Source organism: Oncorhynchus tshawytscha, linkage group LG04 (genome assembly GCF_018296145.1).
Source record: "Oncorhynchus tshawytscha isolate Ot180627B linkage group LG04, Otsh_v2.0, whole genome shotgun sequence".
In the NCBI taxonomy this organism is placed as follows: Eukaryota; Metazoa; Chordata; class Actinopteri; order Salmoniformes; family Salmonidae; genus Oncorhynchus; species Oncorhynchus tshawytscha.
In genome coordinates, this window is record NC_056432.1 from 71,448,016 (window position 1) to 71,473,717 (window position 25,702).

The 25,702-nt window shown below is 41.7% G+C and overlaps 1 protein-coding gene across 5 annotated transcripts in view; it reads left to right on the forward strand.

Moving 5' to 3' along the window:
• LOC112249312 (leucine-rich repeat-containing protein 49) overlaps window positions 1-25,702 on the forward strand; it is a 55,859-nt gene that overhangs the window by 4,288 nt on the left and 25,869 nt on the right. For all 5 annotated transcript variants that reach the window (XM_042321186.1, XM_042321187.1, XM_042321185.1 and 2 more), the window contains exons 8-9: window positions 2,961-3,104; window positions 24,319-24,380. In XM_042321186.1, the coding sequence (XP_042177120.1) occupies window positions 2,961-3,104; window positions 24,319-24,380 (206 nt within the window). The remainder of the gene's footprint in view (window positions 1-2,960; window positions 3,105-24,318; window positions 24,381-25,702) is intronic.

The window sequence follows — 25,702 nt, forward strand, 5'->3', positions numbered from 1 at the left end:
CAATTACTATAATTTCTCTAACAGGCAAGGCTGTTTCTGTTCCTTTTACAATGAAGGAAAACCTGATAAAGCTGTTCTACAACTCATGAATGGTAAGTTGAGCAAAGGCCGATTTGATGAGCTTTTTCCTTAGATAGGCCTACAGTATGATCTGGCTGCTGTCACAACGTATTAAAAGCCTGTGAAGAGAGGGGATCACAGTAATGCTGGTGTCAAATCAGGATTTTGCCAGCACCTGTAAAAAGAGGATAGGATTGAAAAGTAATCTGTCCGCAGTGCTGGTTGTTTGAAAGGTGCTGCCAGTATATCACCCACATTGTTCCAGTGAAAGTCAATCCAGAGTCCCTGCGAGACTCCTCTCTCTGACTCCGGCTGCTCTTTTTCATGTGTCTCATACTCTCATTCCCAATTAAACATTGGTTTCTGTTAATCTACCCAGCAGCCGTGGTTTTCCAGTGACTTCTGACCACGAAACATACTGTGTCTTCTTCTTACCACATTTGTACTTTCCAAAGCACAGCAGTGTTTAAGTCACCTATGTATGACCACAAACAAGGGATCATTTCTGCCCTAATTTCAAATCACCCCTGTCTGGCCTCTCATTTTACCCAGAAGGGAGATGTGCTCTGGGGATAGGAAGTTGTCGTATTTCCAGTTTGTTGGAAATGTTCAAGAGGAATATCCTCTTTGGGAAGGAAGGACATTCAAGCCCATTGACCAGGTCCTGGAGTTAGAGGATGACATCATATTGTTAAATAACCTGTCCTTCCATTGGTTGAGTGATGGATTGTGCTCACAATATGATCCTCTGTATCTAGTTGACACTAGCGATAACGGCTGCTATTCAAGGACAAGGCTACAACATTTTTATCCCTTGAGTTTTTGAATGGCACTACATTTATTGTATCAGGAATGCAAGGAGTACCAGTATATGATGTCAACAATGAATTACATTAGAAATTCAAAATCATTCATCAAACAGACAATATTTAACTTAATTATGAAATTATTTGAAACTTACAACGCACTTTGCCTTTTTTATTTTAAGACATATAAAGGACCGTTGGAAACCTGCCTGAAGAGCAAATATCCCTATAGGACATTAAGACTTCAACAGTTCCCTGACCTCTCATGTTCCTCCTCTGTAAAATGAGCGGGGAACCACTGTAACATATTTTGGATGCGTGATCCACCCCAACAGAAAGCAGTTCCACAGTTATCTGTAACACAACCCAGTTAAATATTTTCAGATGAGATGATCTAATCTGCCCTGACGAGAGATGTCAAATTACTGTTCAGTGAAAGAGACAGCCAGTGTGGAGTGGACCCTCTGGGTTTCTTAGCTTTGCAGAGGATGATGTCCCAGGCCCAGCCAGGGCAGAGATTAGTTTAGCCATGTGCTGACTTGTGTTAAAGTGGACTTGAGAGAGAGAATGCTTTTCATTGGAACCATGGTGGAACTGTGAATCAAAGAGAACACCACTGGGAAACCTCAGTTGGAGTGGAACATTACCTCACTCTGTTGTATTTGTCAGCAGTCATAACAAAAGTTGTTTCAATCTCAACATCTCTTGACTGTCTCTCTGGTCTCTGTCCAACAACAACAGTATTATGAGAGGCATTTGGGGGACTTAATACACCTGGGCCTATTGTCTGAACTCCATAACTGAGATACCACTTCTACTACTCACTACTGGCAGCTTGACAACTTTCTGTACAAATAGATAGCTATGACATAGCACTGTTACACTGGCCTTAGAGTGCTTAGGCTATGACAGCACTGTCTGGTCAAGCTATGAAAGAGGAGAGAGAGAGAGAAGAGTGTGCCTCAGTATCACTCATGGAAGGGCTTAGATGTGGAGAGCAGGCGGTCACCCCCCTCCCTCCCCTAATTGGAAGGGAAAAGCAGAGGCTCTTTTAGCCAGTGCTCCAGAGCTCTATGCAGCTTTTGTCCCTTAAATGATGTTCACTGTTCATTTAGATTTTGCCCTAAGCTAACAACCATACTCAGTCTGTCTTGATTCATGTCTACTTGCATCAAGCTCACTGCAGGAGCCTTTCAACCTTTGACCCCTGGAGTAACACGCAGTGTATCATCATCAAGGGAAAGGGAACCCCAAAAGCCGGCCTCTCAGTGGTAGTTACTGTAGTTCTGGGGCGTGTCTCAAATGGCATCCTATTCCCTATATAGTGCACTACTTTTGACCAGAGCCCGTACATAGGGAATAGGGTGCCATTTGGGACGTAAACCTGACCTCTTCCTGAAATGGAGAGGACACAGGACTGAGTGGCACACACCTCACAGCCCCACACTCAGACTGACAGACAGACAGCAACCAGGGAATCCCATGGGTCCTGAAGTAGTTAGTTTCATTTTGACAAGAGGCCCTACAGTTCCCCCTCAACCAGAATGAGGCCAGGGCCACATTTCACTACTACTGACCTTTTTGGATTTTGGATGTCGTTTGGACTCATAGTTCAAAGAGAACACTGACTTTGTTTTGACATCGAAATTATGATAATGTGGGTCAGAAACGAAAGGAGTGATTGTAAGGGTTGAATTGGATGGTAACATTGAATGTTACAAATTCAAAGAAGTTATCTCCAACTCATTTGAAGGTATAATTTATTTTGGGCTGTTTTTAGCAGAGAATATGGAATGGCCTTAGGCTAGTAAATCACGGTACACAGGTGTCTGCTCTACTTCCGCTGTACTCAAGTTTTATTTTGCACAACAAACAGAACTGGCATGTCTCATCATTTGATTTAGACAACACAGAGCATATTCTCAACACTGAAAATCACCCTTTTGGCCCCTATCACCTCCCTAATATATTTACAGCAGCACAGCCTCAAGTCAAGCCCCTGATGGTGTGAGCCTTTCATTCATCATGACTTAAGAGAACATTTCACCAGTTTATCACAGTGATGTTTCTGTCTGTGTTTCCCTGTGCCTTCAGATCTCCCAGATAGAGAACCTTTCCCACCTGTCTGAGCTGCGTGTGTTGAACTTGGCAGGGAACTGCATCTCCAGGGTGGACAACCTGCAGGGCCTGGACTCACTGACTGAGATCAACCTGAGACGCAACTGCATCTCCACTGTGGTGAGGGAGAGGAGGGGAGGGGATTTTATTTCATAAGGATCCCCATTAGTCGAAGCCAATGGCGACAGCTAGTCTTACTTGGAAAAATACCTTACAGACAAAATACTTTACAATTTACATATATTTAAAAACATTGTGTATGTGTGCACGCACATCTATCAGTTACACATACATGTCAGTACTGTACATACACACAAAAGAGCATACATACTGAGAGCTGCTGGGTTTTGGGATCTGAGGGGCCACAGGCTGGGGTTGGTGGAGGGACTGCAGGCATGACATACTGAGGGGGCTACTGACTGATGGTAGAGCAGAGCCCTGGCTGTTCTGAACTGAAGCATCTGGATCGTGTCTAATCCTTTGGGCTCATACTAATGCACTGTGCAGATGTAATGGCTCAGGCCTGTAGTGATTCAGATCTGTGCTAAGATCGCAAACAGCTTGGCCCTTCTATCATCACAGTAATGGTTGAGGATGGTTCCCCCCACTCTGCAATATACTGTGCAAGAACAGTATGCTGCTGTGTTGCTAATGCTGCCAATTTTAACAGATGCACACATCCAACTGTCGTGGTTTGATATATATACACTCGTTGGCATACAGCTGACGGCTTAAGCTAGCTTCTTGCTGTGTATCAAACCTCTGACCGTCCCCAAGGTGTTGCCAGTGTCTGTCCCCCTACCTACTCATGCATTGACATGTGTAGACTAGATTATCATTTTCGTCTTAGATGATGATGTTAGCTGCAGATTCTTCCTTCATCTTGTTATCATCCCCCGCTGCTGGGCACAAGCCTTTGCATGTTTTCCTTATTTTGATGTTTGTCTTGGTATCACATTTAGAAGTTTTTCTGTTTCATGTCTCACCAAGAAAAAACACGAAGTGAAGTAGCATACTTGTCCTCCTGTCATTCATTTACGGTGGTTACCAAGGGGAAATAGCTAGCTCATTAACCCCTCCTCATGCTGACTCCAGTGGAAGTGAAATAGGATATTTTTGAAACAGAAATTCCCTCCCCTTATGTTTCTATAGTATTTCTGATCAACAGAGGAGCACAAACAGGCCTTAACAGGTCCTTCATTTGTATGCAAATCTGACATCTCCAAACCCTTCCCTCACTTGGTATGCTGGAAAATTCAACATTCTCTCACGTCAGAATTAGTTCATGCATGTTTCTCAAACGTCAAATTTAGAAGTTCCAAACGTCAAATTTCAAAGTGTTTAAGGTTAAGTTTAGGCATTAACTCCAAACTGTGGGGCGCGTCCCCCGGGATCAAGAATATATATACATTTTCTTTAAGGAACTCAGTCCGGCTCTAAACTTACTCTTGAAAGTTGTAATAGTAGACTGCACACGGTGCAATTTCTAAATTGGGTAGTGCATCATCAGTTCCTCTTGTCATGTCAGTCATTGCATACCTTAGAGAGATATTTATAACTTGTCAGAAATGTCCAGATCAACTAGCCGATGTCAGCTAACATTTTTTTATTGAGGCTTTTTAGCCCATAGATATTGTTGTAATTTTTTTGTCACTTAAATATCACGAATACACATGGCAAAATGTATAGAATTGCATGTATAGAATTGGGGATGTTGGGGATGTTCCCCAATGCTAGAGGGGGGGGCCCGAGTCAAGAAGTTTGGGATTGAGGTTTCTATCACTGGATTGGAACATGCAACCTCCTTTTGTACTCCCGTCTGCCATCCCTGTCCACCACGCCCAAGCAAAACCAAAACCTTCTTGAAGGTGACAGCGCTCACGGTTGCCTAGTGGCCAGTTTCTATGTCAACTCCCGACATCCTCAGACATGGATGGACGTCTAATCCTGACTTCTATCACGTGGCCAGGCAGGAAAAATTGTAGATAAAAACAGAAGTGTCTCATCTTATCAACTACAGCTCCTGTTTACCCACTTAGACGTTTTGATGAAATTACTTCCACTTTTAATAATCGGATATAATGTTTTATTGGCCTCACGGGAGGGTGGAGAAAAAGTTCTACCCTTCAGCATTTTTCTCAAGGCTCTTTCATTATTCGGATTGCAGGCGCAAACTAAACACAGATACTTTCAGGTGTCTTAAAATGTTTTCCTTTTCATTCTAGAGAGGAATATAGTGGCTTTTTGGAAAGGACTTGAAGGGAAAGACAAATACATTGAAGTGCACTTTTCCAAACAAGTTTAAACCTACACTTAAACATTGGGCTCAGTTACATGGAAGGCCAGTATTTTAGACATTCTGTATGTATAACCCTTTGGGTACTGTGCTACACATGGTACATGTCTGAAAGGTTTGTTTACCCTAGAAAACCATCCTGAATGACACCTAAAATGGAACAGTTTGGAGATGATGGTAACAGAGTATCACTCTGTTTGTGATGAATGGGTGAGATACTGTTCTGTATGGTTTTAGTCTGTATATTGTATGCACTCTCTAAAAGACAAGTAACTTAAACAACCTCAGCCATTGAATGACCAGGTCACCAGTAGCACTTACTAAGGATCACACACACATGCACACATGCACACACACACACACACACACACACACACACACACACACACACACACACACACACACACACACACGCGTGTTTGTTGGCGCTTCTCTTTGTAGAGTGTTGTTGCGTGCAGCAGAGACAGCGGTTATGAGAGGTTGTGTTGGCACAGTAATGGTTGTAGGGGAGCTCCTCAGTGTGTGAGAAAATCTTAACACACGTCAGCTGTCAGCATAGCTGGGGTGGAGCTGAGCTGTAGAGGTGAATCCCAGGACACGCAGGAGAGAGACGGACACCAGGTTCAGACACACCTCCTCGTCTCTGGTCCCCTGCTGTTAGAAGATGAGATAGACAGTGGTGGACAGACAGTGGGCTTTTTTATGCACCACATCAGCCCAGTGATGACATCACTCTGTCTGAGACTCTGTGTCTAAATTTAGACTCAGCCACAGTCAGAGCTGGAAGTCCTGTTACACTGATGGAGAAGCAGGGGTGCATATTCAGTCTGGGAATCAGGTGTATGTGTGGTAGACTATGTGCTCATACTGTGGTATGAATTGTATGCAGAAATGTATGTTATAAGGATTCATTGCAGCGTTCTTCTCAAAGCCTACTATGTGACACTGTGAGTGGGAGCGCACAGTCATCTAATGTCTTTATTTCAGGAGCAGAGCGTTCCTGTCACTATGGGGACGCAGCAGGAGACAGTACTGTTAATGTGTGTTCTCAAGTAGCAGTAGAGAAATGTTCCTATAAAAGCAGTGTTGCAAATGGCAGAGACTACAGCCTTCCTCGCACCTGTCTCTCTCATTATTATTTATGCAGTGATTGATTTAATTATTTCACGACTTCTCCAATAAGACATAGCCATAATCCTAATTATGGCAACAGCACCCCTGCGGAGGCAGCATCCCTGTAATACTGTTAGTGTTAGAGACAGTAAACTATAAAAACAAAGAGAGTCACACACACCATATGTATAAACTCCTAGTCATTTATTGTGTAAAACACCCAACGTTTCGTCGTCACTGTGCCTTCTTCAGGGCAATGTCATGAATGCTTGAACCAGGTTATGTAGACAAACAGTGCAATTAGTGCAACGAATGGCAATAGTGAGGGTTGTGTCATAATTATTAGGTTGATTATAAGGAATTGAGTGAAACTGCTAAAAGACAATAGTTTACAGCATATTGAATATATTAGGGTATTGTTAGCATTATCATCAACATATATTATTGTTTAATTTAATTTCACAATTTAATTTAATTGTTTCCAATTTCATAAAAATGTTGTTACATGTAATATTTTGGTTCAACCAAAATGCATAATAAGCATAATAAACAGGGAGAACATATTGGGTGTACTCTGATAAACTGTAGAAGACAGCACATTAAAAGTGTTGTATAATGGTGCCTGAACGGCATGAAGTGAATGCACTCCTCTTCTCCTTAGTTGTTTATACAGTAATTGTGTTAGAGCAGCCCACCATTAATGTACCCCTAACTAAGTCACTGAGTGGTGAGGTGGGTTGACCGTACTGTATGCATACAGTAGCCTTCTTTTGTTTATGCCTAAAGTAGGCTATGGCTTTATTTTGTAACCCAATGCAAACTGCCACTGACGTGCACATACAGTGTATTTCGAAAGTATTCAGACCCCTTGACTTTTTCCACATTTTGTTACCTTACAGCCTTATTCTAAAAGGGATTAAATAAATACAAATCCTCATCATTCTACACACAATACTCCATAATGACTGCGACCTGTACGCTCTCGTTGGCTGGCCCTCGCTTCATACTCGTCGCCAAACCCACTGGCTCCAGGTCATCTACAAGACTCTGCTAGGAAAAGTCCCCCCTTATCTCAGCTCGCTGGTCACCATAGCAGCACCCACCTGTAGCACGTGCTCCAGCAGGTATATCTCTCTGGTCACCCCCTAAACCAATTCTTCCTTTGGCCGCCTCTCCTTCCAGTTCTCTGCTGCCAATGAGTGGAACAAACTATAAAAATCTGTGAAACTGGAAACACTTATCTCCCTCAGTAGCTTTAAGCACCAGCTGTCAGAGCAGCTCACAGATGATTGCACCTGTACATAGCCCATCTATAATTTAGCCCAAACAACTACCTCTCCCCCTACGGTATTTATTTATTTTGCTCCTTTGCACCCCATTATTTCTATCTCTACCTTGCACATTCTTCCACTGCAAATCTAACATTCCAGTGTTTTACTTGCTATATTGTATTTACTTCGCCACCATGGCCTTTTTTTTTGCCTCTATCTCCCTTATCTCACTGTATGTTTGTTTTACTCCATGTGTAACTCTGTGTTGTTGTATGTGTCGAACTGCTTTGCTTTACCTTGGCTAGGTCGCTATTGTAAATGAGAACTTGTTCTTAACTTGCCGACCTGGTTAAATAAAGGTGAAATATATATATTTCATATATATATATTTTAAATGACAAAGCGAAAACAGGTTTTTAGAAATGTTTTCAAATTTTGTAAAAATAAAAAACAGAAATACCCTATTTACGTTAGTATTCAGACCATTTGCTATAAGACTCGAAATTCAGCTCAGGTGCATCCTATTTCCATTGATCATCCTTGAGATGTTTCTACAACTTGATTGGAGTCCACCTGTGGTAAATCCAATTGATTGGACATTATTTGGAAAGGCACACACCTGTCTATATAAGGTCCCACAGTTGACAGAGCAAAAACCAAGCCATGTGGTTGAAGGAATTGTCCATAGAGCTCCGAGAAAGGATTGTGTCGAGGCATAGATCTCGGGAAGGGTACCAAAAAGTGTCTGCAGCATTGAAGGTCCCCAAGAACACAGTGGCCTCCATAATTCTTATATGGAAGAAGTTTGGAACCACCAAGACGGCCAAACTGAGCAATCGGGGGAGAAGGTCCTTAGTCAGGGAGGTGACCAAGAACCCGATGGTCACTCTGATAGAGCTCCAGAGTTCCTCTGTGGAGATGGGAGAAACTTCCAGAAGGACAAGCATCTCGGCAGCACTCCACCACAGGCATTTATGGTAGAGTGGCCAGACGGAAGCCGCTCCTCAGTAAAAGTCACATGACAGCCCTTTTGGAGTTTGCCAAAATGAACCTAAAGGACTCAGACCATGAGAAACAAGATTGAACTCTTTGGCCTGAATGCCAAGCGTCACGTCTGGAGGAAACCTGGCACCGTCCCTACGGTGAAGCATGCGGCAGGGACTGGGAGACTAGTTAGAATCGAGGGAAAGATGAACAGAGCAAAGTACAGAGAGATCCAAGACAAAGCAGGATTGGCTTTGGGACAAGTCTCTGAATGTCCTTGAGTGGCCCAGCCAGAGCCCGGACTTAAACCCGATTGAACATCTCAGCAGAGACCTGAAAATAGCTATGCAGCGACGCTCCCCATTCAACCTGACAGAGCTTGAGAGGATCTGCAGAGAAGATTGGGAGACACGCCCCAAATACAGGTGTGCCGAGCTTGTAGCGTCATAACCAAAAAGACTTGAGGCTTTAATCGCTGCCAAAGGTGATTCAACAAAGTACTGAGGAAAGGGTCTGAATACTTATGTAAATGTGATATTTCCGTTTTTTATTTTCAATTGTCACGCCCTGGCCAGGATTTTATTCTCTATTTTGGTTAGGCCAGGGTGTGACTAGGGTTGGCGTTCTATGTCCTTTTTTCTATGTTTTTGTATTTCTTTGTTTTTGGCCGGGGTATGGTTCTCAATCAGGGACAGCTGTCTATCGTTGTCTCTGATTGAGAACCATACTTAGGCAGCCTGTTTTCCCACTATGGGTTGTGGGTAGTTGTTTTCTGTTTTGTGTTTCTGCACCTGACATGACTGTTTCGTTTTCATTCATTCTCTTGTTATTTTGTTTGTGTTCAGTTTAAATAAAAATAACATGAACACTTATCACGCTACGCTTTGGTCCACATCCTCTTCATACGACGACCGTTACATCAATACATTTGCAAAAAAATCTGAAAACTTGTTTTTGCTTTGTCATTATGGGGTATTGTGTGTAGATTGATGAGGGGGAAAAAACGATTTAATCCATTTTAGAATAAAGCTGTAACGTAACAATGTGGAAAAAGTCAGTTAGCTGAGCAGGATGGTGTAGCAACAGGAGGCCTTACGGGGGACAGAGGGAGCAAGGATGGGGGGAGTTTCGTTCTATTCTGTGCCTGGCCCTGTTTAGTTTGTTTTGTTTCCTCATTTGCTACAGCTTTAGAAGCCTTCTCCTGCATTTGCCATTAATCTTTTTCCAAGGGAAAATATGCATTTTGATAATGATTGAGCCTTAGAGCCCAGGGGGTATGAACATAACGTAAACAAAAGGAATATGAGTATCAGGCTTTTGTTTGAATTATATTAATGTTTAAGTCAATCGGACCCCATGAAAGCTTTGCCCTTCATGTGGTAGCAGAGTGGAATGAGAGTTTAAGGCATGTTGATGTCAGTCCTTTATTATTGTGACTTTGATGTTTCCTTGAATGTTAACGCAGTGTCTATCTCATGGCTTTCTAATGTACTTTACTGTCTGGGTCATATGCTTACAGCATAAGTAATATTGATCTATGAGCACTCAGCTGCCTTAACATACTGGACAAATTATTCTATGACTAATTCAGTACTGTATATTATTTACAGTATATTATACATTTTGTAGTAAATCCAGATCAATAATCCATCCCTATCTATTTTATTGGTGTGGTCAGTACTAGTTTTGTCTGTTTATTGCACAAGGTGAGGCCCAAATGCAGTCACATGAGGCAGATGGTTGTCTTACAATGTTTATTAATCTAAAGGGGTAGGCAAGAGAATGGTCGTGGACAGGCAAAAAGGTCAAAACCAGATCAGAGTCCAGGAGTTACAGAGTGGTAGACAGGCTCATGGTCAAGGCAGGCAGAATGGTCAGGCAGGTGGGCACAAAGTCCAGAAACAGGTAAGGGTCAAAACCGGGAGGACTAGAAAAAGACGAATGCCTAAAGCAGGAGAACTGGAAAACCGCTGGTTGACTTGGAAACATACAAAACGAACTGGCCCAGAGAAACAGGAAACACAGGGATAAATACACTGAGGTAAACAAGCGACACCTGGAGGGGATGGAGACAATAATGAGGACAGGTGAAACAGATTAGGGTGTGACACATGCACCATTCATGTTCTCTTTTTTCTAAACTGTGCCCTTGGATTTGGTTCAGTTTTCTGATTGCAGGCAGCTAGCCCGACATTTAGCTGTTGGGCTACTATTAATGATGGTGAAGGAAATCATTGCGTTAGGGAATACTGATGTCTGCAAAAAGAATAAACTAACCCACAATGTGTTTATGCACTTCTGTAGATCACTTGCTCTGACCCAAATGATAAAAAATCCCACCAGGGTATGTGAAGCATTGCAAAGTACATTTGACTCAATAAGGGTGTCTGATAAATCCAAAATATTGCAGAGTGGAGTAATAGTCTATGGAATCAGTGATCATTTTATTAAATTTTACACAAGGAGGGTTTTAAAATATATACTGTTACAGGAATTATATTCCTCTATGTTTTAATACCCAATTAAAATTAAACACTGTCAATTCATAAGAATTTGTATGACTCTTATTTGTATCAAATGGACAGAGCCCAGTCTTAAAGTCAACCAGCAGCGTTTATTCTCGAGAGTACTGCCCATTATACATTTTACCACAGGTTATAAACTGAAAATGACGTCATTAGTTTTAGTACTAGCCCGTCTCATCTCCGCTCCAGTACAATGGCTGTATGGTTCTCACATCGTCTCTCCCTATTAAGATAATTTATGAACAGAGCCAAGGTCTGCCTGTGTAGATAAGCATTCTAGCCAGTCTGGCTATAAGTTCATTCATTTCTACCAAGGAACAGACAGTCATTGTTCTAATTCTTGATTATATTTACACACATTATATTCAGTACTAGGATTATAAAGACAATTCATACATATACAGTAATATAATAGTATTCTGATTAGTCAGTCCTGATTGAAATGTATACATAATTAGTCATTATTGATAAAAATTCCTTTAACATATACACTGCTCAAAAAAAAGGGAACACTTAAACAACACAATGTAACTCCAAGTCAATCACACTTCTGTGAAATCAAACTGTCCACTTAGGAAGCAACACTGATTGACAATAAATTTCACATGCTGTTGTGCAAATGGAATAGACAACAGGTGGAAATTATAGGCAATTAGCAAGACACCCCCAATAAAGGAGTGGTTCTGCAGGTGGTGACCACAGACCACTTCTCAGTTCCTATGCTTCCTGGCTGATGTTTTGGTCACTTTTGAATGCTGGCGGTGCTTTCACTCTAGTGGTAGCATGAGACCGAGTCTACAACCCACACAAGAGGCTCAGGTAGTGCAGCTCATCCAGGATGGCACATCAATGCGAGCTGTGGCAAGAAGGTTTGCTGTGTCTGTCAGCGTAGTGTCCAGAGCATGGAGGCGTTACCAGGACACAGGCCAGTACATCAAGAGACGTGGAGGAGGCCGTAGGTGGGCAACAACCCAGCAGCAGGACCGCTACCTCCGCCTTTGTGCAAGGAGGAGCAGGAGGAGCACTGCCAGAGCCCTGCAAAATGACCTCCAGCAGGCCACAAATGTGCATGTGTCTGCTCAAATGGTCAGAAACAGACTCCATGAGGGTGGTATGAGGGCCCGACGTCCACAGGTGGGGGTTGTGCTTATAGCCCAACACCGTGCAGGACGTTTGGCATTTGCCAGAGAACACCAAGATTGGCAAATTCGCCACTGGCGCCTTGTGCTCTTCACAGATGAAAGCAGGTTCACACTGAGCACATGTGACAGACGTGACAGAGTCTGGAGACGCCGTGGATAACGTTCTGCTGCCTGCAACATCCTCCAGCATGACCGGTTTGGCGGTGGGTCAGTCATGGTGTGGGGTGGCATTTCTTTGGGGGGCCGCACAGCCCTCCATGTGCTCGCCAGAGGTAGCCTGACTGCCATTAGGTACCGAGATGAGATCCTCAGACCCCTTGTGAGACCATATGCTGGTGCGGTTGGCCCTGGGTTCCTCCTATTGCAAGACAATGCTAGACCTCATGTGACTGGAGTGTGTCAGCAGTTCCTGCAAGAGGAAGGCATTGATGCTATGGACTGGCCCGCCCGTTCCCCAGACCTGATTCCAATTGAGCACATCTGGGACATCATGTCTCGCTCCATTCACCAACGCCACGTTGCAGTACAGACTGTCCAGGAGTTGGAGGATGCTTTAGTCCAGGTCTGGGAGGAAATCCCTCAAGAGACCATCCGCCACCTCATCAGGAGCATGCCCAGGCGTTGTAGGGAGGTCATACAGGCACACGGAGGCCACACACACTACTGAGCCTCATTTTTACTTGTTTAAGGACATTACATCAAAGTTGGATCAGCCTGTAGTGTGGTTTTCCACTTTAATTTTGAGTGTGACTCCAAATCCAGACCTCCATGGGTTGATAAATTTGATTTTCATTGATAATTTTTGTGTGATTTTGTTGTCAGCACATTCAACTATGTAAAGAAAAACGTATTTAATAAGAATATTTCATTCATTCAGATCTAGGATGTGTTATTTTAGTGTTCCCTTTATTTTTTTGAGCAGTGTATTTAAGTGTCACAACACTGTTAGAATCAGAGGACTCAAAAAATACTGTGTTGAAATGTTTAGGGAGCAAGTGGGTCAAATTGACTGGTCACCTGTGCTGGATAGTGTAGGGGTAGACAGTGCCTGGGAAGCCTTTAAATGTAGATTCCTTGATATGGTGAATGTGATGGCTCCCATTAGACGGGTCAGAGTAAAGCAGAGATCTAGCCCTTGGTTTAATCATGAGATTCTATAATCTATCCAAGCTAGGAATAAGGCCTTTAAGAAATGTGAGAACTCTCAAGAGCAACCTGATTTTGTCCTATATAAACGTCACAGAAATGAAGCACAGAGCAGGATGGATGAAGCTAAGAGAGGTTACTTTGCTGATAAAATCATTGAGAACCAAAATTACCCTAAAAAGCTTTGGAAATCATTTAAGGACCTAGGCTGTAGTAGTACTACCAAAAAGAAGCTTAACATTATTGGAGTGAACATCAGGGAGGAGAGGGTATATGACAAAGCAGAAGTTGCAAATTAATTAAACTCTTTTTTTTTTTACTTCTGTTGCCAGCAAGCTGCCCACCAGTTTGTATGGAAACGACTAAGTCAAGAAGTATTATTCTGAGTTAGGGATTCAGCTAAACTCTTTTTCTTTCGCAAAGGTAGCAACAGACAAAATAGCCAGTATACTAGCTGAGCTTAAATGCTCCAAAGCCACAGGCCTGGATAATATTCCTGCAAGGTTTCTTAGAGATTCTGCTGAGCAAATTGCCCCTTGTATTACACATATCATTAATCTCTCTCTTGAACAAGGCATCTTTCGCAGAGACATGAAACAAGCTAAAGTTATACCTCTGTATAAGAAGGGGATAAAGTCTGACCCTATGAATTATAAGCCTGTATCTATCCTTAGTGTAACACCAAATATCCTGGAGAGAGTTGCACATGAGAAAATTATGAATATGTCAACAAACAGTCTAATGCATCATTTTAAGTCTTAGAAGAACATACTACACTGATTCATGTCTACTTTACTTGACTGACTCCATCTGAAAAGAGATTGATGAGGGAAATCTATGTGGAATGGTACTGCTTGACATACAGTTAACCACTGTCCTAATCTCCAAACTGGAGGCACAGGGGTTAAGCAGTATCCCTCTATGCTGGGTAAAGTTCTATTTGTCAGGTAGGGAGCAAGTAGTAGAGGTTAATGGTTCACTGTCTCAGGCAAAATCAATACGTTATGGCGTTCCGCAGGGGAACGTGCTTGGGCCTCTACTGTTTTTACTGTATATAAACGATATAAAAGATGCTTGCTCTTGCCGTCTTTACCTTTATGCGGGTGACTCTACACTTCTGTTGTCTCACAAAGTAAAACAATGTTGGAGAGCATAATTAGCACAGCGCTTACTAGCATTAGCAAATGGCTTGGAGATAATAAGCTGTCTCTGCACTTAGGTAAAACTGAGGAAATAATTTTGGGGTCCAGACCTAAATTGTGTTGGTCCTCTGAAATCAGAGTGGAGTTAGGGGGTTAGGTCCTGACTACTAAAACCTCTATTAGCTACCAGGGATGGAAGCTTGTGAGGTGTGAGCATGGCCACTAAAGTGCTAGAGAAGGTTAATGCAAGTACTAAGTTTTTGGCTAGAAAGTCCAAGCTGCTTGATAAGGACTCCCTCATTCAATGCAGTTTTGACTATGCTACTACTTCTTGGTTTGGGGGCTTATCTAAGCTTATAAAGGGGAAGCTCCAGATAGCCCAGAATAAGCTGATCAGGGTAGTTTTGAAGGTGAGTCCACATACTCACATAGGCAGGAGCTGCATTCAGAAACTCACCTGTCTGCCTGTTGAGGCTAGGGTGTCCCAGATTAGTCTGGGTTTGGTTTACAGGAGTATTTATGGTTCTGCACCCAGATATCTAATTGATTACTTTTCCCATGTTATGGATGCACACAGTCACAGCACCAGATCAGGTGTTGCTAATGTGCGCTTATAAAGGTTCAGGAGTAATGCTGAGAAAGGTAATTTCTTGTATACTGGAGCCTCAGAGTGGAATGAGTTGTCTCTGCCCACAAAAACGATGTCCTCTCTGGGCAGCTCTGAAAAATCTAGTTAATAACTGTTTGATCAGAGCGTGCAACAGAACATTGTACTGTCTACACTCGGTGTGTTGTTTATATTAAAATTGTTTCATTAAATCTATTTGAATCAGAACTAAAGTTTTGTTGCTAAGGATTCCACGATGCGGTTAGCCTTTACGTCTGGGACTGCAAGTTTGTATTCCATTTTTTTGTGTGGATTCTGCGAGTGCTAGCTGGCTGTACTACAGACACCTGTCGTCATCGTGGGAAAGACTCATTGTTATCGTTTCGTAAAACAACTGGTTACAGTAAAGAGCCAACCTTGATATTAAGGAGATCCTAAGGGAAATCAACTAGTACCAACAGCTTTACGCTATGGAGGAACAACATACTCCATCATGGAAAGATCCGACCACCTCACAAAAGAACTTTAACCTGACAAAAAAAAGAAAAACAGATGAATCTACAGACACAGACAATTTACTTACTGTTGAAGTAGAGGTTAGTGCTCTGGCTGGAATCCATGCAACACTGGAAAAGTTGTGTGAGGAGGTAGCAGGGTTGAGGGGGAGTTTGGAGTTCTCATGCTCCAAGGAGAAAACAAGGCACTAACAGCTAAGGTAAAAATCCACAATTCCAACGTGGATTTTCTACTCAGGGAAATGAAGGAGTCGCTACTAGACATACAAAGTCGTAGCATGCGTGAAAATCTATTTATTTTCTGGGATTCCTGAGGACGCATCCAATAATCCAGAGGGCGCGATCAGAGAATTCATGCAATCCGCCTTGAAACTTCTTATAGAGACTTTAAACAAGGTGGCTTTCCACCGAGTACACAGACTTGGAGATCGGAGCGACAAGACCAAGGGTCCCCGACTGATCATCGCAAAATTTGAACACTACCAACAAAAGGAGCTGATCAAAAGCAGGGGAAGGGAGCTTAAAGAGACCAAATTCGGTCACAATTACCAATTTCCAAGGAAGATAAACGAATATCGTAAGAGACTGTATCCGGTACAAAGGCAACAAAGGGAGAAGGTTAAGTGTGCCTTTCTCATTGTGGACAAACTCTTTATGGATGGACAGCTATTCCGAGACAGCTTCATAACACAATGGCTGTACTAAATTCTACAGGGACTTCGGGTTTACGAAAAAAAACAAAGTATAGGAACTGTAAAAATATCTGAACATTATGAAGTGGATATGAACACACACGTACTCAATTACATGCTCGCTTACACATACAGACTTATACACACACACACACACACACACACCTGATCTCGCTCTCTTCTCTCACTCTCTCTCTCTTCTTTTCTCTCACTCTCTCTCTATTGTCGAGAACTGTTTTATAATTTAATGTGTTTATTATTTGTCTATCTTTTGTATGTATTTGTCTACAAGTTTATATATGTTTACAACAAGCAAGGGGAAGATATCAGAATAGGGGCATTGGGGAATAATAACATATTGTATGGAATACATTTGTACTGTAGTGAAGCCGTCTCTAGAGTAATGCAAGGTTTCTTTCATGATCATGTGAAACGTCAATTGCTATGGAAATGCTGGGATGTGTTTTTCAATGATGTTAAAGGTAATTATGATGCAACTATGACGGTGATACGCTATGGATTACAATTATCATCATGAATATTAAGGCTATATGAACTTCATGTTACACACATAGACACTCAACCAAGCAAATTGGCGGAGTTATTTTTTAGGGGGATATCACTCATTATGGTCTTACTCTTATACAGACATTGTACACAGTCTCACTAAATCACATCCAATATCATACACATCAACCTACTCAGATTTACTACACACATAATATCTTGTCTCAATTTTCTAACATCTGTGGCATTGGCTCACAGGAAAACAGGCAAGGGAATAAAACAAATATTGCTAGAACCTATTTCTTGAATTCTAAATATCAGACATTTGAAAGCTCTAGTTTTGACCGTCATAATAATAATGGGTCATAATGGGACCATGCAGCCGTCATACCATTCAGGAAGGAGATGCCTTCTGTCTCCTAGAGATGGACGTACTTTGGTGAGAAAAGTGCAAATCAATCCCAGAACAACAGAAAATGACCTTGTGAAGATGCTGGAGAAAACAGGTACAAAGTATCTATATCCGCAGTAAAAACGAGTCCTATTTCGACATAACCTGAAAGATCGCTCAGCAAGGAAGAAGCCAATTGCTCCAAAACCACCATAAAAAAGCCAGACTATGGTTTGCAACTGCACATGGGGACAAAGATGGTACTTTTTGGAGAAATGTCCTCTGGTCAATGAAACAAAGATATAACTATTTGGCCATAATGACCATCGTTATGTTTGGAGGAAAAAGGGGGTGGCTTGCAAGCAGAAGAACAACATCCCAACCGTGAAGCCCGGGGGTGGCAGCATCATGTTGTGGGGGTGCTTTGCTGCAGGAGGGACTGGTGCACTTCACAAATAGATGGCATCATGAGGCAGGAAAATGATCTGGATATTTTTGAAGCAACATCTCAAGACATTAGTCAGGAAGTTAAAGCTTGGTCGCAAATGCGTCTTCCAAATGGACAATAACCCCAAGTATACTTCTAAAGTTGTGGCAAAATGGCTTAAGGACAACAAAGTCAAGTTATTGGGGTGGCCATCATAAAGCCCTGACCTCAATCCTATAGAACATTTGTGGGCAGAACTGAAAAAGTGTGTGCGAGCAAGGAGGCCTACAAACCAGACTCAGTTACACCAGCTCTGTCGGGAGCAATGGGCCAAAATTCACCCAATTTATTGTCGGAAGCTTGTGGAAGGCTACCCAAAACGTTTGACCCAAGTTAAATAATTTAAAGGCAATGCTGCCAAATACTAATTGAGTGTATGTAAACTTCTGACCCACTGGGAGTATGATGAAAGAAATAAAAGCTGAAATACATCATTCTCTCCACTATTATTCTGACATTTCACATTCTTAAAGTAAAGTGGTGATCCTAACTGACCTAAGACAGGGAATTTGTACTTGGATTAAATATCAGGAATTGTGAAAAACTGAGTTTAAATGTATTTGGCTAAGGTGTATGTAAGCTTTCAACTGTAGGCAAATCAGCAAATCCCCTTATTGTTTGGGATACCTTTAAATGTACCTTCAGAGGTCATTCAATTCACTATTCATCAATAACAATAAAAAAAGCAGTTTCTGGCTAAAGAGACAAGACTAACAAGGGAATCCATGAACTAACTGATAGTACAGGCAGATAGCAATGAAAATTATACCACGGAGATACAAAATAAATTAGAGGAAAAACAAAAAGAACTTGAGGAAGTTATTCAAGAACGATCTAATGTAATCTATTGCAAAAATAAAGCAAACTGGATGGAATATGGAGAAAAATTCACAAAATTCCTCCTGAATCTCCAATACAGGAACGCTAACAAAAATAATTTGCAGAAACACGTTACTGGTGACGGAGTCATCTATGATTCTCCAAATTAGATTTTAAAAGAGGAAGCTAATTATTTTAGGCAGGTGTTCTCTTTTCCGTGTCATCCTCTCCCACTGAATGGGAAATTAACAAATGTACAGAAAGATCAGTGCGAAGGCCAAATTACAGAGGAATAACTTTTTGAAGCTATTAAATCCTTTCAGTCTGGAAAAAACCCAGGGCTTGACGGCATACCGGTAGAGGTATATCAAGCCTGTTTTCATATACTATAAGCTCCATTGTTAGATTGTTTTAAATACTCCTATAGAAATGGTAGTTTGTCAGGTTACTCAGTCGGAAGGTCTGATTTCTCTATTATTAAAACCAGACCCAGATGGCAAATATAAAGACCCAGTCTATCTAAAAAACTGGAGGCCCCTTACACTTCAATGTTGTGATGCAAAAATACTAGCTAAATGCATAGCACTCAGAATTAAGAGTTTTACCAGGTATTCATCCTGATAAGACAAGGTTTTTACATGGACGATACATTGGAGATAATATTCGACAACTACTAGAAATAATAGAACATCATGAAACATCTAAGAAGCAGGCCTGGTATTTATAGCGGATTTTAAAAAGGCCGGCTGGATTTGATTTATAAATGCCTGTATTTTTTCAATTTCGGTAATTCTCTTATAAAATGGGTAAAAAATTATGTACAGCAACCCCAGGTGTAAAATAGTAAATAACGACTACTTCTCAGAGAGCTTTGAATTGTGAAAAGGAGTTAAACAAGGGTGTCCGCTGTCACCATATCTATTCGCTAATGCCATTGAAATGCTAGCTATTAAAATCAGATCCAATAACAAAATTAGAGGATTAGAAATCCAAGGCTTAAAAACAAAGGTGTCCATGTATGCCGATGACTCAAGTTTTATATTAAATCCGCAAGCTAGATCCTTGCAATGTCTCGTTGAAGATCTAGATAACTTTTTTGTACTCTCTGGACTAAAACCTAATTATGATAAGTGTACAATATTACATATAAATATTTCATATAAAACTTTTACATTACCCTGCAGTTTACATATAAAATGGGCTGATGGTGAAGTAGACATACTTGGTATTCATATCACAAAAGATATAAATAAGCTCTCCACAATGAATTTCAATAGAAAATCCTGCAACCATGGAGAGGTAAATACGGAAAACTTGCCCTGATTAACTCCTTAGTCATATCTCAGTTTACTCACTTACTTATGGCACAGTCCTATTGATTTGATTGGTTACTGATCTGATTGGTTACTAATAATATAATTTAAAATCCCTCAAATTGTGTCCCATATGTGTTTAGACACGGCGACCATTTACGGTGACGATATTCTAAAATAAGTTAATATTTTCTAGAAATAGGCATGGAATAATTGATGAGACAACCCATATTCAAGAATAGCTTAGGAAAATAACTCCATCTAAAAACATTTTTTTGAATTACCTTAAACCGAGTGATGCTTTTTGATTCATTTTTCAAATCATATGAGCAACAAAAAAAATCACTTTATCTGGGATGCTAAAACAGACAAAATAAAATGTTTCTTTCTATATAATGAATATGAATTGGGTGGGTTGAGATGATTAAATATAAAAGCGCTAAACCTCTCTCTAAAAGCTTCACTTATTCCAAAGTTTTACTTGAACCCTAATTGGTTCTCAAGTAGATTACTAAGAAAAGCTCATCGATTGTTTAAAAATGGCCTTTTTGCCTTTGTGCATATTGCCTTGTCTCATTTTCAATTAATTGATAATTACACTTTTTTCAAAGTATCTCTCTTTTTCAAACAAGCATTGCAATGTTGGCTACAATTTCAATTTCATCCACCTGAAAAGATAGAACAAATATTACAACAAATATTATGGCTAAACTCAAGTGTGCTGTTTGATAAAATACCTGTATTTATGGGAAAGATGTTTGAAAAGGGTATTTTGTTCTTAAATTATGTTGTAAATTGGAATGGTAGAGTTATGTCCTTCATTAAGTTATCAGAATTGTACGGGAAGGTCTGCTCAATCCAAGAGTACAACCAATTGATTACAGCATTACCCCAAAAATGGAGGAGGCAGGTGGCAGCAGGAGGAGGTTGGGAACTGGTCTGTCTGCCCAATATAAAGGATCAAAACTGGTGGAGGATTAAAAATAACACAAATTGGAAAGCATATCAGGTTCATTTGAGGACCAGGATGTTGACAGCGGTGCCATACAGATTGCAAAATAGTTTGGAAGAGATTTTTGATGTACCGATTCCATGGTACAGGGTGTATGAGTTGATATATAAAACAACGCAAGATTCAAGACTTTGTGCTTTTCAGCTAAAATTATTATATAGAATTCTTGCCACCAACAAAATTTTGAATATTTGGGGCATAAAATCATTGAAGCTCTGCAGATTTTGTTGTGAGGATACAGAATCAATAGACCATTTCTTTTGGTATTGCCCTCAGGTAGCCTGTTTCTGGTCTCAGGTTCAGGAATGGCTGAAAATGGATAGCATTGATCTAAAATTGATCCTAGAAATAGTACTGTTAGGAGATCTGGAGAGACCTGGTCAGTCAATTACTAATATACTAATACTCTTAGTAAAAGTATTTATCTTTAACTCGCAATCTGTGGATTCTATTCGTTTAGATGATAGATTTTAATTATACATTAAACATCACAGCATAGTTGAAAGATATGTGTTGCATAAAAACCCGAAGTGGGTGGCCAGCAGAGATAGATGAGATGGGCTGAGGGTGGCCAGCAGAGATAGATGGGATGGGCTGAGGGAAGCTGAGGGTTGGGATGTGGAATTGGAGACAAGTGGGAGTGGAGTTGCTGTGCGGGAGATAGAATGATGGCCAAAGATAAAAAATTAAAAAATTAAAGTCTAAATTAAACATAATAAAAAGTACGTTGGAATGACACTGAGGGGAAGTGTTTTTACAACTAATGCCGGTTTGCTTGAGGCTGATGCCGTGCAGGTGTTTGTACATTTATACACACACTCTCATTCAAATAAACGCATACAAGAACATACACATACATGTAATAGTGCCAGACATGCACACAAACATATACAGTTGGCATTGCTGTTATGATTTTAGTTGTCCTAGATGTCCTTTGTTTTAATATTTTATTTTTAATTAAAAAATGTTTTGCATTGTTGTTTGCTGTTTTCTTCTGTCTTTTTCTTTTGTCTCTTTAGTTCATTCTCTTGGTTGTTGATGCATTGGGGGGTTCTTGGGGGTGGGGAATGGAATTAATTGTATTTTTTATTTTTCTTCTTGGGGGGGACTTTGGGAGGGGTCTCGGATGGTTGAGGGACAGCTATTGGGGAACTGTGGGGGGATCTTGGAGGGTTTGGGTTCACATTTTTTGGCCTTGTGGGAGATCTGTCAACGTGTGCTTGAGCAGGGTATTACCCTGGATGCTTCTGTGTGTCACTCTGAATGGGAGTCTGTTGGATGACTGGTATGGTATGATGTAGTTGTTGAGCGTCTTCACTGCAAGTATATTGTATGTTTCGGATATGAAAAAATATATATATTTAAAAATATAAATAAAAAAATGCAATGCTTGTTTTCTGTGCCCATATGAATGTAACTGCAATGATGAGATAGATGTTATTCTTCTTTGTTTTTATGTTTAATTATCTCAATGCCGTACTGTGTTTAACTGTGTTCGATATTGCCTAGCCATCTTGTTTCAAGAGGACCCCAATGAAAATAAGTCCCAGACTTTATTGTGTGTTATCCTCCATAATTTTACTCATGTGCATGTATGGCTTTTTCAAGTTTTGTGTGTGCTTGTTTTTTAAAAGGTCAAATTAATAAACGGAACTAAATGGCCAAGCCCCTCAGATCTGATTCATGTAACAGAGAGCATGGATATGGCTTTAGAGGTCAGCATGGCCATTACACAGTAAATGTTGTGCTCTAGTCCAGTGGCTGACCAGTTGGCCCTCGGCATAGTGAGAGCTGTAGTAGACAACCAGGTGTAGTAGACTGATCAGAGGGAATCCACCATAACTGGGCATCACGTCTTTCACCCACACAAGGAGTGCCTCCATTAGGCTAATCTGGCAGGTGGGTGTTTGGGTTGTTAGAATGGGGGATAGGGGTGAGCTTGTGAGCGTGTGTGGATGAGGATTGTGGTAGTGTAGTGGGAGTTTATGTTGATGAGTATTGTAGTAGTGTAGTGGGAGTTTATGTGGATGAGTATTGTGGCAGTGTAGAGGGAGTTTATGTGGATGAGTATTGTGGTAGTGTGGAGGGAGTTTATGTTGATGGATATTGTGGAGTGTAGAGGGAGTTTATGTGGATGAGTATTGTGGTAGTGTGGAGGGAGTTTATGTTGATGGATATTGTGGAGTGTAGATGGAATTTATGCATATGAGTATTGTGGCAGTGTAGAGGGAGTTTATGTGGATGAGTATTGTGGCAGTGTAGAGGGAGTTTATGTGGAGTGTATGTGGATGAGTATTGTGGTGGTGTAGAGGGAGTTCATGTGGATATGTATTGTGGTAGTGTAGAATGAGTTTGTACGGATGAGTATCGTGGTAGTGTAGAGGGAGTTTATGTGGATGAGTATTGTGGTAGTGTGGAGGGAGTTTATGTGGATGAGTATTGTGGTAGTGTAGAGGGAGCTTATGTGGATGGCTACTAGGTTAAGCTCTTGTTGTCTGATGAGAGGCAGAGATACAGGCAGTGCTGGTGGAGGCTGTATGGGCTGACGCAGCGCTTTAAGTGCCTCATGGCAGTGTCCACACACACGCACACACACTCACGCATCCCAGCGCATGTCATTCATCCTCATAGAAGGCTTCTAAAGTTGCAGCTAATGAGGTTGCCCTGCCCTACGAGGCTGAACAAATCATCCCCACTGCCATCCCCCTGTCCTACTCCCCTGTAGCTGGCTGTGACATTGCCTGTGCCTCTGTGTCCTCATCAACCAGCCAGCCTGCTGGTCCTCCTCACATCCTCCCATCCTCCCCCAGACTCTCTCCTCCATTGATCCTGAAACAGCCTGATGATGAAACAGATTCCATGACATCGGCATCACTAGAGACTTTAATCTATTCCTGTTGAATTCATAATTTGCCCATATCGCTGTCGCCTTCCCTTTGTTAATTCTGCTGCTGCTGGGCTGTGTCTCTGTGTGTGTCACTGTATGTGTCACTGTGTGTGTCACTGTGTGTGTCTGTGTGCCAGTAGCCCCCTCTTTCTTTCTCTCTTTTTCTCTCTCTTCTATAAGCGGAGTGAGTGAGCAAGCTCCTGCAGCAGGGGATCTCTGCATTAGCGCACTCTCCTCTCCCTCCCCTTCTCCTTGCTCTCCCCCTCCCCTCCCTGTGCAGCCGCGGCAGTGTGCCTGCGCGCGCAGGGCGGATGGGGCTGTATGCCGGAGCTGGGAGCTGCAAGGTGACTGAGGGAATGGAGAGGGATGGGAAGGTCTGAGCCGCGCTGTGACTGTGCAGTGCCCCACCGCTACCACAACTCAAACCCCTCTAGAGACCCCTCTCCTCTCTTCATCCCCCTCTTTCTCTCCCTCTCTTTGTCTAGACAGAGGTGGACCAGCTGCCCTGCCTCCAGCGCCTCTTTCTCAGCTGCAACAGCATCACCAGGTAAGATCTGCTGCTACTGCTGCCACTGCTTAACCCCCTCCTCTCCACAGATCTCACTGCTGGCAGGTTCCCCTCCCAGCCACCTCCCTATAGCTCAGGGCTGGGCCTGGCCTCTGCTGCAGAGGAGGACACATACTGCCTCTCTCTCTTTCTGTCTGAACACACACTGAATGACTGCTGAGGTGGGCAGTCTCTCCCTTCCCCAGTGGCTAATAACCTACTGTACTGCTGGGGAGGGCAGTCTCTCCCTACCCCAGTGACTAACAACCTACTGTACTGCTGGGTTGCTAAGAGATGGTATGTCGGCGTGTCTCATGAATGGAAAGTCTGTTTTGTTACTGTGGAGGGAGTGTTTTCAAACCCCTGCTCTTTTTTCCTTGTGTGGTTTTTGGCTTTGCCTTTTGCCTCCCTTAGCCTTATATAAACAGTGGAGTTGTCATTGAGTTCAGTCAGGAGGACAGAGGCTGAATGCTGAAGTAGCACTGTCTCTGCCTGTGAAAACGGTCCTGTGAAGTCCTGATTTAATAAGACAGTGTTGCCAGTCCAGAGGGCCACAGTTGACTCCTGATGTGATTAATTTCTCATAGCAGCTCTTGCTAGCCCACTCTGTTTTAGGCAGTAAATAAATAATTTAAACCCTGCCTTGCCCAAACATAAGGCTTATATACAGTTGAAGTCGGAAGTTTACATACACTTAGGTTGGAGTCATTAAAACTTGTTTTTCAACCACTCCACAAATTTCTTGTTAACAAACTATAATTTTGACAAGTCGGTTAGGACATCTACTTTGTGCATGACACAAGTAATTTTTCCAACAATTGTTTACAGACAGATTATTTAACTTTATCACAATTTCAGTGGGTCAGAAGTATACATACACTAAACAGCTTGGAAAATTCCAGAAAATGTGATGTCATGATTTTAGAAGCTTCAGATTGGCTAATTGACATCATTTGAGTCAATTGGAGGTGCCCATGTGGATGTATTTCAATGCTACCTTCAAACTCAGTGCCTCTTTGCTTGACATCATGGGAAAATCAAAAGAAATCAGCCAAGACCTCAGAAAACAATTGTAGACCTCCACAAGTCTGGTTCATCCATGGGAGCAATTTCCAAACGGCTGAAGGTATCACGTTCATCTGTACAAACAACAGTACACAAGTACAAACACCAATGGACCACGCAGCCGCCATACCGCTCAGGAAGGAGACATGTTCTGTCTCTTAGAGATGAACGTACTTTGGTGCAAAAAGTGCAAATCAATCCCAGAACAACAGCAAAGGACTGTGAAGATGCTGGAGGAAACAGTTACAAAAGTATCG